The 16,798-nt window shown below is 42.7% G+C and overlaps 1 protein-coding gene across 2 annotated transcripts in view; it reads left to right on the forward strand.

The window, feature by feature from the left end:
• Positions 1 to 16,314, forward strand: part of pikfyve (phosphoinositide kinase, FYVE finger containing) — a 41,795-nt gene extending 25,481 nt beyond the window's left edge. For both annotated transcript variants that reach the window (XM_080753323.1, XM_080753324.1), the window contains 22 exons: positions 1,693 to 2,106; positions 2,706 to 2,806; positions 3,474 to 3,545; positions 3,661 to 3,832; positions 4,241 to 4,419; positions 4,884 to 4,997; positions 5,307 to 5,415; positions 6,194 to 6,348; positions 9,181 to 9,277; positions 9,651 to 9,711; positions 9,807 to 9,935; positions 10,485 to 10,605; positions 11,189 to 11,284; positions 11,634 to 11,714; positions 12,664 to 12,746; positions 12,988 to 13,047; positions 13,207 to 13,383; positions 13,594 to 13,697; positions 13,825 to 13,953; positions 14,253 to 14,514; positions 14,640 to 14,714; positions 15,640 to 16,314. In XM_080753323.1, coding sequence (XP_080609449.1) covers positions 1,693 to 2,106; positions 2,706 to 2,806; positions 3,474 to 3,545; positions 3,661 to 3,832; positions 4,241 to 4,419; positions 4,884 to 4,997; positions 5,307 to 5,415; positions 6,194 to 6,348; positions 9,181 to 9,277; positions 9,651 to 9,711; positions 9,807 to 9,935; positions 10,485 to 10,605; positions 11,189 to 11,284; positions 11,634 to 11,714; positions 12,664 to 12,746; positions 12,988 to 13,047; positions 13,207 to 13,383; positions 13,594 to 13,697; positions 13,825 to 13,953; positions 14,253 to 14,514; positions 14,640 to 14,714; positions 15,640 to 15,755 — 2,907 coding nt within the window. In that variant the 3' untranslated portion in view covers positions 15,756 to 16,314. The remainder of the gene's footprint in view (positions 1 to 1,692; positions 2,107 to 2,705; positions 2,807 to 3,473; positions 3,546 to 3,660; positions 3,833 to 4,240; positions 4,420 to 4,883; positions 4,998 to 5,306; positions 5,416 to 6,193; positions 6,349 to 9,180; positions 9,278 to 9,650; positions 9,712 to 9,806; positions 9,936 to 10,484; positions 10,606 to 11,188; positions 11,285 to 11,633; positions 11,715 to 12,663; positions 12,747 to 12,987; positions 13,048 to 13,206; positions 13,384 to 13,593; positions 13,698 to 13,824; positions 13,954 to 14,252; positions 14,515 to 14,639; positions 14,715 to 15,639) is intronic.
• Positions 16,315 to 16,798: the final 484 nt, after the last annotated feature.

Genomic DNA, 16,798 nt, shown 5'->3' on the forward strand with positions numbered 1-16,798 from the left:
CCTGAGCACAGCTTTCAAATAAGAAAATCCCATTGAAAGAATCCTTCCGTCGCTGTGCTCCCTCTGCTACTGTTTACTGTACATGAAAGCTAACGTTAGCTGCGCCATGGCCGGATACGGAAACCGATCAAACAGGATACGGAAATCACACTTTTCCGAGGGTGATTAGAGACCGATTCGCGATAAACAGCGATTATACTTTTAAATGTTTTATAGCGATTAAAGCATATTAAAGTCTCTGGATTATCGGGCCCGGCGGAGAGGAACATAGGGATTTTCTCTGGACTATCGTGTGAGGCGGTAAATGAGTTAATATACCTTGGAGTTGTTGTGTGGAAATAAGAAAGAAGTCCCCCCCCCCCCCCCCTTTCTGTGTTGCCTAGAACTGGAGGATTGATTGTTGTATATTATGTGACATCATCAAATACTATGTCATCATCATATTGTACTGGTGTGCTACATTTCTAGTGTGAAGTGTGGAGTGAGCACTGCTCACTTCACACATGTGTAATTTGTTTTTAATATATCTTGAGTTCTGGCGTTGATTAGATTTGGTAGAGAAATCATCATATTGAACAGGTCCTAATTGTACTGTGTAGTGTTCTCATGCCATTGTGCGTCTCCTCTCTCCTGCAGGTGTACCTGTCCCCTCTCCTCAACATTACTGGTTGTACTGTGTAGTGTTATCATGCCATTGTGCGTCTCCTCTCTCCTGCAGGTGTACCTGTCCCCTCTCCTCAACATTACTGGTTGTACTGTGTAGTGTTCTCATGCCATTGTGCGTCTCCTCTCTCCTGCAGGTGTACCTGTCCCCTCTCCTCAACAAGGACTTCAAGGAGCTGGTTGTACTGTGTAGTGTTATCATGCCATTGTGCGTCTCCTCTCTCCTGCAGGTGTACCTGTCCCCTCTCCTCAACATTACTGGTTGTACTGTGTAGTGTTCTCATGCCATTGTGCGTCTCCTCTCTCCTGCAGGTGTACCTGTCCCCTCTCCTCAACAAGGACTTCAAGGAGCTGGTTGTACTGTGTAGTGTTATCATGCCATTGTGCGTCTCCTCTCTCCTGCAGGTGTACCTGTCCCCTCTCCTCAACAAGGACTTCAAGGAGCTGGTTGTACTGTGTAGTGTTATCATGCCATTGTGCGTCTCCTCTCTCCTGCAGGTGTACCTGTCCCCTCTCCTCAACAAGGACTTCAAGGAGCTGGTTGTACTGTGTAGTGTTATCATGCCATTGTGCGTCTCCTCTCTCCTGCAGGTGTACCTGTCCCCTCTCCTCAACAAGGACTTCAAGGAGCTGGTTGTACTGTGTAGTGTTATCATGCCATTGTGCGTCTCCTCTCTCCTGCAGGTGTACCTGTCCCCTCTCCTCAACAAGGACTTCAAGGAGCTGGTTGTACTGTGTAGTGTTATCATGCCACTGTGCGTCTCCTCTCTCCTGCAGGTGTACCTGTCCCCTCTCCTCAACAAGGACTTGTTATCATGCCATTGTGCGTCTCCTCTCTCCTGCAGGTGTACCTGTCCCCTCTCCTCAACAAGGACTTGTTATCATGCCATTGTGCGTGTCCTCTCTCCTGCAGGTGTACCTGTCCCCTCTCCTCAACAAGGACTTGTTATCATGCCATTGTGCGTGTCCTCTCTCCTGCAGGTGTACCTGTCCCCTCTCCTCACATTGTGCGTCTCCTCTCTCCTGCAGGTGTACCTGTCCCCTCTCCTCAACAAGGACTTCAAGGAGCTGGACGGGCGCAGGAAACGGCTGCTCCTCAAAGACCCGCCCCCCTCCAGTCTGGCCGCTGGCCTGGCCAACGGAGGTCCCCCGGCGCGGCCCGCCGCCATGCTGCCCAGCCACCGCCTCACCAGCACTCGCATGGTGGACCAGCTGACCGGCAGCCAGGACCTGGCCAAGATGCTGGCCGACTACCGGGCCAAGGGAGGCCGCATCCGGCAGAGGGAGGCCACCGACCCCTTCACCTCGGCCAGCAACGGGGGGCCCGCCACCCTGCCCCAAAACAGGGAGCGGGACAGGGAGGTGCCTGTCAAGGCTCCGGTGAAAGCTGACAGTGAGGAGGAGAAGCCAGCTGGACAGAATGACATGAGCTGGGCCTCCAAGGTGGGACCGGGTTTGAGATTTATTGTGACGTACCTACCAAATCAGAGCTTGGGGGGGGGGCTGCATAGAAATGAGCAAACTATGAGTTAACCACTTAAACCCTACAGTATATACTGAGTTGATCCCAGGGGTCTAGGCTAGCCAGCTCCTTTTTTCCTTTACATATCTTTGCTGAAAATAGCCAATCTACAAGCTCACAATGCGCTGCAATGCAACATGTTGTGAGCTCATAGATCAGCTATTTTTGCCAAATGTTCTTGCCAGAATAGGGACACTGGGGTTCACGTGGTTAATCATTTGCATGTCGTGTCTTTTTGGCTGTGCATGCAAAACGGAGGCTGCTTTGCATGTCAGGTGGATAGAAGTAGATGAGAATAATTTCACTTCATAAAGTCTTAAAGTCATCTGACCTGTACCCATCGTCTCATTCAGCCAGCACTGCTCTCAGTGTTGATGACAGGCGGAGCCCACCACCTCATCCCTGATCTGAGATCTGTGAGGGACACTGTGAGTGGCATGGCGTGTGCTCTCATAGATTGTCACGTTTGATTCTTCGCGTCGTCTTTTGACGTTGTTTGTTGGTTTTGTTGTCCCCTCAGCTGGACTGTCTGAACCCCGTCAACCACCAGAGGCTCTGTGTGCTCTTCAGCAGCTCTTCGGCACAGTCCAACAACGCCCCCAACCCCTGTGTCAGCCCATGGTACAGTTTTGTACACTCACAACATGTGGCATAATATATCCCTGTAGTAGGGCATTCACGAATAGTGATTTTTAGTATTCGAATTATTTGACCTCAAACCATTCGAATAGTGTAATATTCGACAGGACTGGTCAAACTGTTAAATATTAAGTAAGCAAGAGGCGAACTTTGTGAAAATAGCCGATCTACATGCTCACAACGCCTCGCGTTGCGAGGCGTTGTGAGCATTTAGATCTGCTATTTTCACAATATTTTTCTGCGGAACCGAGTCACATTAAATGTAATACCTACAATTCCCAGTGCTTGTCAGGGTGGGGGTCCCCAGTTCAAATATGTTTATTTTGGGGGTCACGGCCTAAAAAGGTTTGAGAACCCCTGGTATAGAGCATTAACAAATTCATCCACCAGGGGCATTGGCAACTCATTCTTATGACTTCCTATCTAGCCAAGCTTTATAAACTATATTTTTTTTAAAGAGAAAACAAAAAAAACTAAAAAAAAGGCGAATATTCGACTTCGGTGAACAACATCGAATAGTGACTTTGATATTCGAATATTCGAATATTTGGTGAATGCCCTACCCTGTAGTCATCTTACTGTATATCCCTGTAGTCATCATCTTATTGGCTGAAAGTACATTTTCAATTATTGTCCTTTTTTTTAACAGGATTGTCACAATGGAGTTCTATGGGAAGAATGACCTCTCACTTGGTGTCTTTTTGGAGCGATACTGTTTTAGGTGAAATAAACACAACCCCTGAAATATAATCACTTTAAATAGCTAAATGAGCTGTGTTGTACAGTCACTAAAAACAACAGCCTGTACTTGAGCTTGTTTGTGTGTTTGTTTCTAGGCCATCTTACCAGTGCCCCAGTCCGTTCTGTGAAACCCCCATGGTGCATCACGTCCGACGGTTCGTTCACGGCAGTGGTTGCGTGCAGATCGTTTTGAAGGAGCTGGACTCTCCTGTGCCTGGCTACCAACACACTATCCTCAACTATTCCTGGTGCCGCATATGCAAACAAGTAAATACTAAGAACAATATTGTATTGGCAATTATTTTATCGATTACAATTTTTTATAAAGTTGATAAGTATGATTAACCACTTAATACTTTATCGTACAACAGAGTCACACAAATTTAGTTAAAATAGATTACGCTTTATTTAAAGGAGTAGTTCACCCCCAAAATGACTTTTTTTCTATTGATTATTCACGCCATGATAATATTGACGCATTCCTAAGACAAACATTTTATTATAGTAAATGCACCTCCATTGATTCCGGAAGGGAACTGTCTCCATGGCGTGAGTAATCAATAGGAAAAAAAAAATCTTTTTCGGGGTGAACTACTCCTTTAATGAGAAAAGATGTCCCCCCCCCCCCCCCCCCCAAACCGCCTTGTTCATCTGGGCCTCTGTCTGTCTTTGTAGGTGACACCAGTGGTTCCCCTGTCCAATGACTCGTGGTCCATGTCGTTTGCCAAGTATCTGGAGTTGCGCTTCTACGGTCATCAGTACACCCGGAGAGCCAACGCCGAACCCTGCGGACATTCCATTCACAAAGATTACCACCAGTACTTCTCTTACAACCAGATGGTGGCTTCCTTCAGGTTGGGTCTCATTTCATCCACTTTGTCAGCCAACTGTCTGTTCATCTTTCCATCCACACACTTTATCCATATACGGTATCCTATGTTAAAACTGCCTAGAGGGTGGGGGGGCAGAACGACCATGAACCACTGTCAAAAACTTAACATCCAGACTTACGAGGCGAATCGTTGCACCGATCTGTACCAAAACTGTCACATTCACTGTTCAGGAGTCAGAATAGTACGTCTTACCCAGGGGCCATGCTAACTAGGGGCAATCACACACATGTTCAAGTGTCATTGGGCAAGACACTGAACCCCTAACTGCTCCCTGTAAGGGTGTTTGCCTACAGGGTGTTTGCCTACACTGTAAGTGTGATGAAAGTGCGATCGAAATATAACACACACTGTAATGTGCTTTGGATAAAGGCGATATTGATTCTTTTCTTTTTTTTAATATCATTTTCCTCACTCGATTTCCTCAGCTACATCTCTGTGAGGCTGTTGGAGATCTGTCTTCCTCCTCCCAAGATCTTCATCAGGAACCTGGGACCAGCTAAAGCCAACATGCAGCAGGACTTGAAGGACTTCTCTCTGAAGTAAGAGCCATAGTGTTCCTTCATACTCCGGCCATTGTGTAAATTCACACAGATTAGATATAGATTTAGAACTCATAATTATATTAAAGTTTTTTTTATATACAGTACTCTTATTTAAAAAAATAAAAATAAAAAATAAAAGAAATTGCTCCCGACGCACATGACAAAATGCAGGGAATTGTACGTGACGTGCATTTATTAGTGTAATGTAACGTTACTACGTGCCATTTCTGAATACTTTGTTATTGCTTTCCCAAATATCCTGGGAACTAGAATATTGATTTTACCCCATGGTTAATTGACCGACAGGGTAACCCAGGTGTACCTGGCCATAGACGACCGTCTCACCTCACTGAAGACGGACACCTTCAGCAAGACACGAGAGGAGAAAATGGAGGACCTGTTTGCTCAGAAAGACGTACGGTTCTCCTCTCAGCACAGATCTGTATTCTCTGTAAAAGTACTGGTTGTAGCAGTTGTTGTTAGGGGTGCAATCGTTATTGAACTAATCGATATTAAATATGGCTAAATATGTATTTTTAGAAACAATAAGCCAGCGATTTCTTTACAAATTACAAGTTACAGTAACACTACTAGCCCCCATAAGTTAGCCTTGTAAACCAGGCTACTCCTGAAGGCAGGAGGAGTCTAGTTTACTAGGCTACCCATAAGTCACATCTGCCCATGAAAGATTGAGGTGCATCTTGGGAATGGGCTTATTGTGTGTAAAAAGACATATTTAGCCACTTGTACACATGCCCCCAGCCACTGAAATCAAAATCATTAAAATCTCTAAAACGATAAAAAGGAGTAAATGAAAACATTTTAACACTCATCCTTTATTTTCTCTAATTACAATCTAAAATATAAACCCTTGTTGTAAAAAAACAAAGTTGTCCTTAATACAATAATCGATCCCTATTTTGGGTATACATTTTCAAAAATAGTTAAACTAGCTAATTAAGCGTGTAGTCTATTTTCACTATTTTATCTTATATACATATATACAGTATAATGTATAGGCCTATATTAGATCAATATTTTTCAGAATAGAAAAAAAAACGCTTCTCGATTATTTGATTAATCATTAATTTGATTAATTAATGACAAAGTAATCTATAGAAGAATCTCTACTGAAGAAAATTGATAGCTGCAGCCCTAGTTGTGATAACAGAACGTTGCATGTTCCCATGTAGATGGAGGAAGCGGAGCTGCGGAGCTGGATAGAGAAGCTGCAGGGCCGCCTGCAGGCCTGTGGCCTGGACTCCCCCCAGCAGCTGCAGGTTGTTCTGGAGTCAGTAGTGATGAAGAAACAAGGACTGTGTGAGATGCTGCAGTCCTGGAATAGCAGGTTAATAACCGTATTCATTTATTTATTTGTTTCATTAAAAAATAAACTAGAATGACACAGTCATATTTACCAGTATTTAGTTATTAACCAGCCTTGCTTTACGTATTGAAGGTGTTCATTTCAAATCTCTATCCTGACCAATCACGAGTAAATCACGACTAGTGACCAACGCTCTTCATAGACCAAAAAAGGAGATTGACGTTGAATAGGCTTATATCGGAGTGTGTGTGGGTGGGGTGGGGGGGGCGTGTCTGATGAAAAGAATATCAACTAGAGACTGCACTCTGTCGAGGTGCACATGGTGCAGTATGGTCTACTTGTGCGCCAGCAGAGTGCGTCATGACAGCGCCATGAGGTCACATTGATGGCTTATAGTCTCTTTTCACAATTTGACATACAACGAATTTCTATATATTTTGTATGAAATGCATCGCTTGCTGAAAATATATGATTCAGCAAGCGACACAAGACAACGTGTCACACTGTCATGTAATGAAGTATGAATTGGGAGTAGCACACAGTCCATTCTATTCTGGTTACTTAACTGAGCATTTAATTGCTAGATACTGGCTATTTTTTTAAAGGATCTTTAGAAAACACTTACAGTATTTAAACTCAAAGTTATTTCCTGTGTACGGTAAAGGAAATAAAAAATACAATAGCAGTAGGGTCTGGAATCGAATCAATACCAGGTGAGTACCACAATGAATAGGGAGAGAGGAGCAGGGTTATTATCGTAAACGAAAACGAACGAAAAAACGAAAACTAGAATGGAAAAACATTGTCGTTAACTGAAATCAAAATAAAAACTAAGCTTTTTAAAAAAACGATAACTAAACTGAAACGGTATTGTGTGTTTGCAAAACTAACTAAAACTAACTAAAATGATAGAGAAAATGTCCTTAGTTTTCGTCTTTGTCAATTTAATTTGGATGGATGTCCAATCTATTTTCATTAGAGATGTGCCGGTCAAAGACATAAATTCTCAATACTGTACACTCAGCATGCATGATGCTCTGGGACCACCAGAGCAGGACTGCGACTTGTAGGCTACTTAGCAGCCAGTCTGACAAATGGTGCTGATTACCTTTGCAATGTAAGGATATATTCCATAATCCTGTGTCAATGTCGTCTCAAAAAAGAAGAAAAAAAAAAGCGTTGCATCATGCTTTCCTGCCTCCTGTCCAGACGGTCCATGCAGAAGGAGTTTAAGCTACTTAACTTTCATTTAACAGAATGCAACAGCATTGCAAAAGCTTTTGCAAGCTACAGAAAAAGCCATTAGTCCCTTTATTTTAGCCAGTTTAAAAGGAAAATCAGCTCCAGTGTCTCTGTTGCTGAAAAGAAAAAGTCTGTTCACGTTGTGGTGTATCCAGTCCACACGCTGGATTAATGAATGTCCACAGGTGAAGCCCGTTATAGGTCGTTAATAGTCTCCTCTGATAGTTTCACAAAGTACACTAAGCAACAGAAATGTAGGCTATAGGCCTATGTAACATTTAAGTGACTAAGTCCCTGACAGAGGTTTTACAAGCAAAACAACAGCAGCAGTCATGAGGTAATTTTTGCCCTTAAATATTTGAAAGGAACAGACTAGAGTCAGATTATTGTGACATAAGGTAAATTTCTCACCTTGAAAACAATGAAAATAATTATTTTAGCTTTTAAGACATTCGTTTTGCAAGATAAGATTTTGCTTGTTAAAATATATATTCAATAATATTAATAATATTTGAAATAAATGATCTCAATATGTACCCATCATTTTTAAATAAAGGTTTTGCCATAATCATAATGATCAGCTGGCATCAATATTATATCCATATCATATTAGACTGGATATTATCTGTGATTTTGGATATTGTACTATTGTGATTGATTTGGCATTAGTGTTCTTCTCCTAGCTTATTGGTACTCAAATTGAAGTAGGCCTATGTCTTGTACTTGGCCTGAAAAAAACAAACAAAAAAACAGCGTCACCAGGCTCTTCTCCTTATCTCCCTCTGTGCCAGTTTACCACGCCCCTCAGATACACCGAAATTCAGAACCTTGGACCCCCATTTGATAAAATGTTCTCCCTGTGTCCCCCATCTGATAAGATGTTAAGTTTAAGAAACCCATGACCAAAATAGTCATATAGGCATATTCTGTCATTGTGTTACTTAGGCATATTTGATAGTGAAAATAAATTATCGCCCTTTTTGCTGGGGACCAACTGCAAATCCCTCAAGGACCCCCGGGGCGTCCTCAGAGCCCACTTTGAGAACCACTGGCTTAGAGAGTTCAGTATTTTATCAACCTGTTGAAGCTATGCAGCTGCTGTACTCCAGTGCTTCTGCTTGTGGAAATAAATAAAAAAAACACCATGGTGAGGTCAAAGTTGTCTCAACATTCCTGCCACTCTCCACAATATGCTGTTTTGTTGATTTTTTTTTACAATACTTTTTCCAGAGCTTTTTTAATCTCACCCCTGACAAATACCCCAAATTACGTAAAAGACTAAAACTAATACTAAAACTAATAAAAACTAAACTAAAACTAAGCATTTTCAAAAAATAAAAACGAAACGAAACTAGCAACCCCACTTTAAAAACTAATTAAAACTAAACTGTAATTGAAAACAAAACCTCAAAACTAATAAAAATAAAAACTAATGAAAAAAAACAAAACTATTATAACCTTGGAGAGGAGGAGGAGTAACATGAAGCAAAGAGCTTCAGGCCAGCTGCATGAATAACTATAGCCTTATTAGTGTGGCAATGTGCTCCTAGCAGGTGAGCCCCCGGTTCTAACAGTTCTGAGCCGTATTGTGTCTGTCCTTCACATCTCCAGGCTTCAGGACCTGTTCCAGCAGGAGAAGGGCAGGAAGCGTCTGTCTGTCCCTCCCAGCCCAGGCAGACACAGACAGACCACAGCTGACGACAGCAAGGTTTGTGGAATGAATCATTCTTCTGTTTGTGGTCATAGCATTAATTAAACCACATGAACTCTAGCATCCCTATTCTGGGCCTGTTATAGTAGGCGAGCATTCACTGAAAATAGTAGATCTACAATCTCACAACTCGATAACTTGTAGAGCTACTATTTCCATTGAAGAGATTTGGTGTAGAGGGGGAAAAAAAGGAGAGGACCAAATATAGACCCCGGAGGCACCTGGTCAACTAAGTATATAGTGGTTAATTGTGGAGGAACCCCATCTTTCTTTAGTTTGACAAGTCAAGTGCATTATTTGTCATTCTTTCATTCAAAGACATTTTCCTATGAAATCAATATTACATAATATTATTTTCACTCTTTGACAGACGAGCAACCTGGATTCCTCCCCTCGCAATCCCTCTCCTGTGGTGCAGAACGGCGAGAAAGGTGAGTTGGTCAGCTGGAGTTGGTATCCACCACCATCTGCTCTCTGATGGGTTTGTGTTGTGATTCCTGTGGGTGTGTCTACGTTTGATTGACAGAGGACCGTCACCTCAGCACCCTCCTCTCTGGCTCCTCCTCCATCCTGCCGTCACCGGCGGACCCGGGGGCCGAACCGCTCACTTCTGGCCCCTCCTTCCCTGAGCAGGACACACTCAGCATCCCAGAAGGTATACACACATACACTTGGATATCTATGGGCGCAACAGTTAATCAAACTAATTGATTTAATTCGATTATTAAAAAAGCTTGAGGAAGGTCTACCGACCGAAACGTTGCTTTTAATAAATTTATACTTGGAACCTGTAAGTGGCAGTGTGCGGGTGTATTTTCTTCATTGAAGATTCATTCATTCAACTACTTTGTGACCGACGCACCTGCTTGAGAGGAGCTACTGGGTGTGCGACAGTCTTCTCTTTACGATTATTAAAAAAGAAAATCTATAAATGATAATTTAATAAATTAATGATGAAATAATTGATCCCTATTTTCGGTGTGTCATTATAGGCGAAAGGTTTCAGAACATATTCAAGCTTACAATGCAAGCCTCTAGTTCCCCTTTTTTTGCATGATGTATCGTTGATGTATATTTCTTCTAATCGCTTTTCGATTTATTTGATTAATCGAAGAAGTAATCGATAGAATAATCGCTAAGAAAAAAGTCTGACAGCTGCAGGCCTACTCTCCTACTGTACCTCTGCTTTTCCTGTTGTTCCCAGATGTGTTTGATGGACACCTGCTGGGCTCCAATGACAGCCAGGTGAAGGAGAAGTCTACCATGAAGGCTATCCTGGCCAACCTCCTGCCTGGAAACAGCTACAACCCCATCCCCTTGCCTTTGTAAGTACACTCATTCTGGTACCTCATCCCCTTGCCTTTGTACAGTAAGTACACTCATTCTGATACAACCTCATCCCCTTGCCTTTGTAAGTACACTCATTCTCATACCTCATCCCCTTGCCTTTGTAAGTACACTCATTCTCATACCTCATCCCCTTGCCTTTGTAAGTACACTCATTCTCATACCTCATCCCCTTGCCTTTGTAAGTACACTCATTCTGATACAACCTCATCCCCTTGCCTTTGTACAGTAAGTACACTCATTCTGGACTTTTCCTTAACATTTCATCTTAAAACAAACTGATTTCTACTATAAAGACAGCTCTTTGAATCAAGGCAATGAAAGTTGAGTTGTATAGGATATTTCATACACAATATCAAAAGTGCTTTTACCAAAGGCATAAAATGGTATTAAAAGATAATACGGTAATAATATTGACAGAAAGATAAAGGCAAAACTGCATTTTTGTCTTTCTCACACTATCAGACAGCAATGTGTGTCTTATTAGTGTAAGAGCATTTATGTGTGGCTACACACACACAGCCAACAGTTCCTGACTTGTTCTGTGATATGTTTTGCCAGTGACCCAGACAAGCACTATCTCATGTATGAGCACGAGCGGGTACCCATCGCCGTGTGTGAGAAAGAACCCAGCTCCATCATCGCCTTCGCTCTCAGGTAACCTCCCTCCTCTTCTCTCTCTTGACGTTTTCAAAGTGTTTCAAACTACAGTATTTTCCTAGTTTTTATCACAAAGCATTTCAAAGAATTCAATAATAGCAACATTTTTGGAAATCCTTGAACAATGAAAGAAGGAAAAAAGCATATTCTTTTCTTAATGTGATCTTATGAAAAGAATATCAAAATTGAGGTATTTGGTAAAAAAAAAAAAAAAACATGGTGGTTTTTGATTTTGTCCACATCTCCCAAGTCCCAACCCATTTTTGAAGAACTCCGTAATAGTCACATGTACCAACCATATTTAGTAATACAGCATTATATCGTTGTATCTTTCACAACCCTCCAGCTGCAAGGAGTACAAGACAGCCCTGGAGGACCTGGCCAAGACCTTGAAGACCGGAGCAGATGAGATGCCTCAGCCAATCACGTAAAGTCCCTTGAACAGATGAAATGTTGGATCTTCACTGTCTTTACCGGAGGGGAATTAACATATTTAACCCATTTAGGCCTAGAATTATTGACTGCTTTAACCAGTGAAAAATAGCAGATATACAAGCTCACAGCGCGGCACCGAGTGCCGCGCTGCGAGCTTGTAGATCTGCTATTTTTGAAAAAATCTTGATTTTTTTTTTTGCATGTTTTGAATATATCTTTTTAAAAGCGAACATTTGTAACTCAAATATTTGCATCTGGGGGGTCCCTGGAACAACATGTTTTGAGATGGGGGTCCGCGGCCAAATACCTGTAATTTTGGGGGGTCCTTGACATGAAAACTTTTGAGAACCACTGATTTAGAGGAAGGATTTAGAAGTCGGGTCAAAGATCGGGTCAAAGATATTCAAAGACTTGCACGCATTTTCACGATTTTTCAAAAATAGCAGATCTACAAGCTCGCAGCGCGGCACTCGGTGCCGCGCTGTGAGCTTGTATATCTGCTATTTTTCAATAGTTAAAGCATAAAATAATGGTTAAAGTGGTCAAAATCTAACGCGACTCGGGCGCGTTCCAGGCATTTGAGAGTTAATATGATACATATGGTTGCTGTCGGGCAGAATGTATCTCCATATTCCAACTTTATATGTTCTTTCATTAAAAAAATGAAAAAATAGCTACAACCTCACAACATGTCGCAATGTCTCTATTTTTGCTGTTTTTGTGTCTATGGGTTTTATAAAGATTGAACCAATGAAATCAAAAAGACTAATTACAGTAGATCCGTTGCAACTCAGGTTATTATTATTATTTTCAATTTCTGAAAAGTAACTCTTTTGGACATACAAGGTTTCTGGCCGACAGCGACAATACTGAACACGATGGAAACCCTGTAAACAGTGACTACATGTTATTCTAACGCAGGCTGTCTTTTTTGTTCGTAGCGTTGGAGAGAGCCGGGTGAAGAACAGCCCTGCCAAACCCAACGACTCAGCCTCGTCCCGAAGCAGCATGGATGATCCTCTTAGTAGGTGTCCTCTGTCTGGGTCAATGGTCACATAAAAGATGTCGACCTTATTCAATGATCAATTAAACATATTATTTTCATTTATTTTAACATATGTAACCTATGTATTACATTGTACTACAAATAGCTTAAATAGCCAATCTACAAGCTCACAATATTCTTACCATATAAAGCAATTTAAAAAAAAGAATTGTAATGAATTTAGCGTTTAATGTAGCGCTCTCTTTCTGGTTTTGCACAGAAGACTCTGACTCGTTAGACAAACAGAAGAAGCAGATTGGGAATCCACACATTGAGCTCCGTAAGTGTTTCTCACTACATGTAGTTCGTCTCACTGTCCTGTTGCCGCAGTGTCCTTTCAAGTCTCTCCAACAAGTAAAATACACTGACGTCATCCACTTGGATGTCAAGGCATCATTGCTAATTGTTGACCTCAACCTTCCTCCCCACACATGTGCAGAGTTCTCGGACGCCAACGCCAGGTTCTACTGCAGGATCTACTACGCAGAGGAGTTCCACAAGATGCGCGAGGAGATCATGGAGAGCTCGGAGGACGACTTTGTCCGCTCGCTGTCCCACTGTGTCAACTGGCAGGCCCGCGGGGGCAAATCCGGGGCCGTCTTCTACGCCACAGAAGGTGTTTTCTATTGTCTGCTATATAGCAACCCCTGTGCTCATAACCAGTGATAATCACAATATACATGGTTTGCAGCTTCTTTGAAGTGTGCTTAAAAGAAAAGCTCCAAAGCTATCATTCAGTGGAATAGGAATGTGGGGGGAAAAACGTGTTTAACTGGCCTTACAGTCAGAATAACGAGAGGCCTCTCCTGTTCCTGTGTCCTGTTAGATGACCGGTTCATCTTGAAGCAGATGCCTAGACTGGAGGTCCAGTCCTTCCTGGACTTTGCGCCTCATTACTTCACTTACATCACTGGAGCTGTGCAGCAGAAGGTACCACAGAAGAAAATGTTTTACATGTCTTTTGCATGGCTTGTTTTCTTTTTGTGTGTACTGTACAGTATATAATTTATTTTGTCTTTGCAGTCCAGGTACTAATTCTCATATTTGCTGTCCATAGCGTCCGACTGCTCTGGCTAAGATCCTGGGTGTCTACAGGATCGGCTACAAGAACTCCCAGAATAACACAGAGAAGAAACTGGACCTACTGGTGATGGAGAACCTCTTCTATGGACGAAAGATGGCTCAGGTTAGACTCACCAAAAGACTGAGACTCAGGGCAATTCCATTGCTGTAGCCTGTATGTAAGAACAAGAAGTTGATAATTAAATCTGCAATAAAGTCTGCAATACTCAATACATACTGTGACAACTTCACTTGAGGGGAGGGGGGGTGTGTGTGCTTGTGCACATGTAAAGGAAGTGTAATACAAACCTGCTTTCTTTACAGAAAAACATGAAATATAAAATGATCATGTTTGACGTGCGCCAAGTCTCCCGAGTTTGAGCTTTTAACATCACGTTTCTACCGCTCTGCCCATCCGTGCAGGTGTTCGACCTGAAGGGTTCCCTCAGGAACCGGAACGTGAAGACGGACTCGGGGAAGGAGAGCTGCGAGGTGGTGCTGCTGGACGAGAACCTGTTGAAACTGGTCCACGACAACCCGCTGTACATCCGCGCTCACTGCAAGGCCATCCTGAGGGCCGCCATCCACAGCGACGCCTACTTCCTCTCCAGCCACCTCATCATCGACTACTCTCTGCTGGTGGGCCGCGACGACGCCACCGACCAGCTGGTTGTCGGGATCATAGGTGAGGGAGGGGGCACACGATGCTGTTCTCCAGTGACGATCTGACGAGTCAAAGATACTGTGTGATTTTCGTCGTTATAACAACTTTAATCTTCATGTTTCCGTGTCTTTCCCCCTGTCCCACAGATTACATCAGGACGTTTACATGGGACAAGAAACTGGAGATGGTTGTGAAATCCACTGGGATCCTGGGAGGACAAGGTAACTAAAACTGCCTAAAACTTGTTTGTTTTAACTCACTCGCTGACAAGATTTGACAGGCTGTTTTTAAAAGCCCTCTGTACTAGAGGATGACATTTGACAGGAATTCCCGCGGGTCATGTGATTCCCACGGAGATGGGCGTCAAATTTGTATTAATGCCGTAATCGGGAACGTGACGGGAATGAAAAGACATCATCACAGACCAGTTGATCAAACCACAGAAATAAACAGCACCAGTCACAGCTGCTGCTTTTGGTCTTGCATGTCAAAGTAAACGCCCATTCCTAATGAAGCCTGATCTACAAGCCTACAGATCTGCTATGTTAATATACCCGAATTCCCACTGCTAATCATGAGATTTGGCAGATTGACACTAGAGGGCGTTTTTCACTAATCTATGAGTCAACACTTGCTAGGAGGCAATGTTAAGTCATGTCACATGACTGTGTGTGTGTGTGTGTGTGTGTGTGTGTGTGTGTGTGTGTGTGTGTGTGTGTGTGTGTGTGTGTGTGTGTGTGTGTGTGTGTGTGTGTGTGTGTGTGTGTGTGTGTGTGTGTGTGTGTGTGTGTGAGAGAGAGAGAGAGTGTGAAAGAGACACACACAGAGAGAACCTCCCATTGTATTCAGTTACTGTATATCGTTTTTTCATTCTCCTTTAACTTTGGAACCGTTTGTCCAAATGACAAAGGTGTCTGTTTGCGTGGTCGATCGGCGTGATCGATCGGTGGGCCAATCGTACACTGCGTAAAATATTTCGCATAAAATCGGAAAAATGGCTGGTAGTGAGGGCTATTTTTGGTTAAATGTTTTTGGTAGTGAATGAGTTAATAAATAAGGAAATGCTCTCAAGCAGAGAAAAATTACATATCGTGCAACTGAGATGATCTGTCGTCCCCCCCCCCCCCAATGTATTTCTGTCCACAGGTAAGATGCCTACGGTGGTGTCTCCTGAGCTGTACAGAGCCCGCTTTTGTGAGGCCATGGACAAGTACTTCCTCATGGTTCCTGACCACTGGACTGGCCTGGGTGTCAACTGCTGAAAGACCTAGAGCAGGGGCCTTTTCAGCGAGTGCATGTCTGAGTGCAACCGCACGCACGCACACATACACACACACACACACACACACACACACACAGACACACACTCTGAAAACCACACCAACAATCACCCTCTGTCTCTCGTGACACACAAATATCTTGTTCCTTTACAGAGGACCTCAGTACTTGATCATTCGTAACCATAAGCACACTGGACTCTGTAAATGTTTGAATATTATGCAAACTAAAGCGTGGCCAGTGTACTGTTCGCTATCATTCCATAGTAACAGTGCCACTTATCACTATAAAATAGGTTTTTATCAGTGGGGCCGGGGACACACATCAGTATTACGGGGATCTTATTTATCACCCTCTGGAAACATGGTGTATTTCCATTAAAGGGTACTTTTATTAGTGCCATTTTTTCAAACTGCTTCAAGATGGCACTCAGTGAGATGGCACTGGAAAAACAAAATCTTATTATGGTTCTAGTTTGGTGAACAAACTAATGTAATTTAATGTTTGTAAATGTACAGAGATTATATGTAATTATTATTAAAATATTATTAACACTGCAAAGTTTTCAACTGTCTTTCTCCTTGTTAATGTGGAATACTTAGGTTTTTACATGGATGCACAGTGCACTTGCAGCAATATCACAACAAATAACCTAGTTACTTGTACCGTATAGCAGCCTCATGGTGCTTTGTCACTGTGTGACAGACCAGCCTTTTTAGCTGGTCAGCAGGACCAGCTCTTTAAACAGATTACATTGTCCTGAGACATTCAGGGGACCTATTTGCCGATTGGCTGTCCATGTCACATGGTCACCGAGCTCATGATTGGGAGCCAGACCTGTACTGCTGTAATGAAATATTTTGTCCAGCAGGGAGCACCATTCCTTCACACTGAGCCGGTGCCTGTGGCCAGCCTGCTTGTGATAAATGAAACAGAAGAAAAGAGAGGTCTATACTTGAGTAAAAGTACAAAAGTATTGGCATCAAAGTACAAAATGTTTGTATGATTGCTTGTAGATCGGTTATCA

Source organism: Nannobrachium achirus, assembly GCF_963921795.1.
Source record: "Nannobrachium achirus genome assembly, chromosome: 22".
NCBI lineage: Eukaryota > Metazoa > Chordata > Actinopteri > Myctophiformes > Myctophidae > Nannobrachium > Nannobrachium achirus.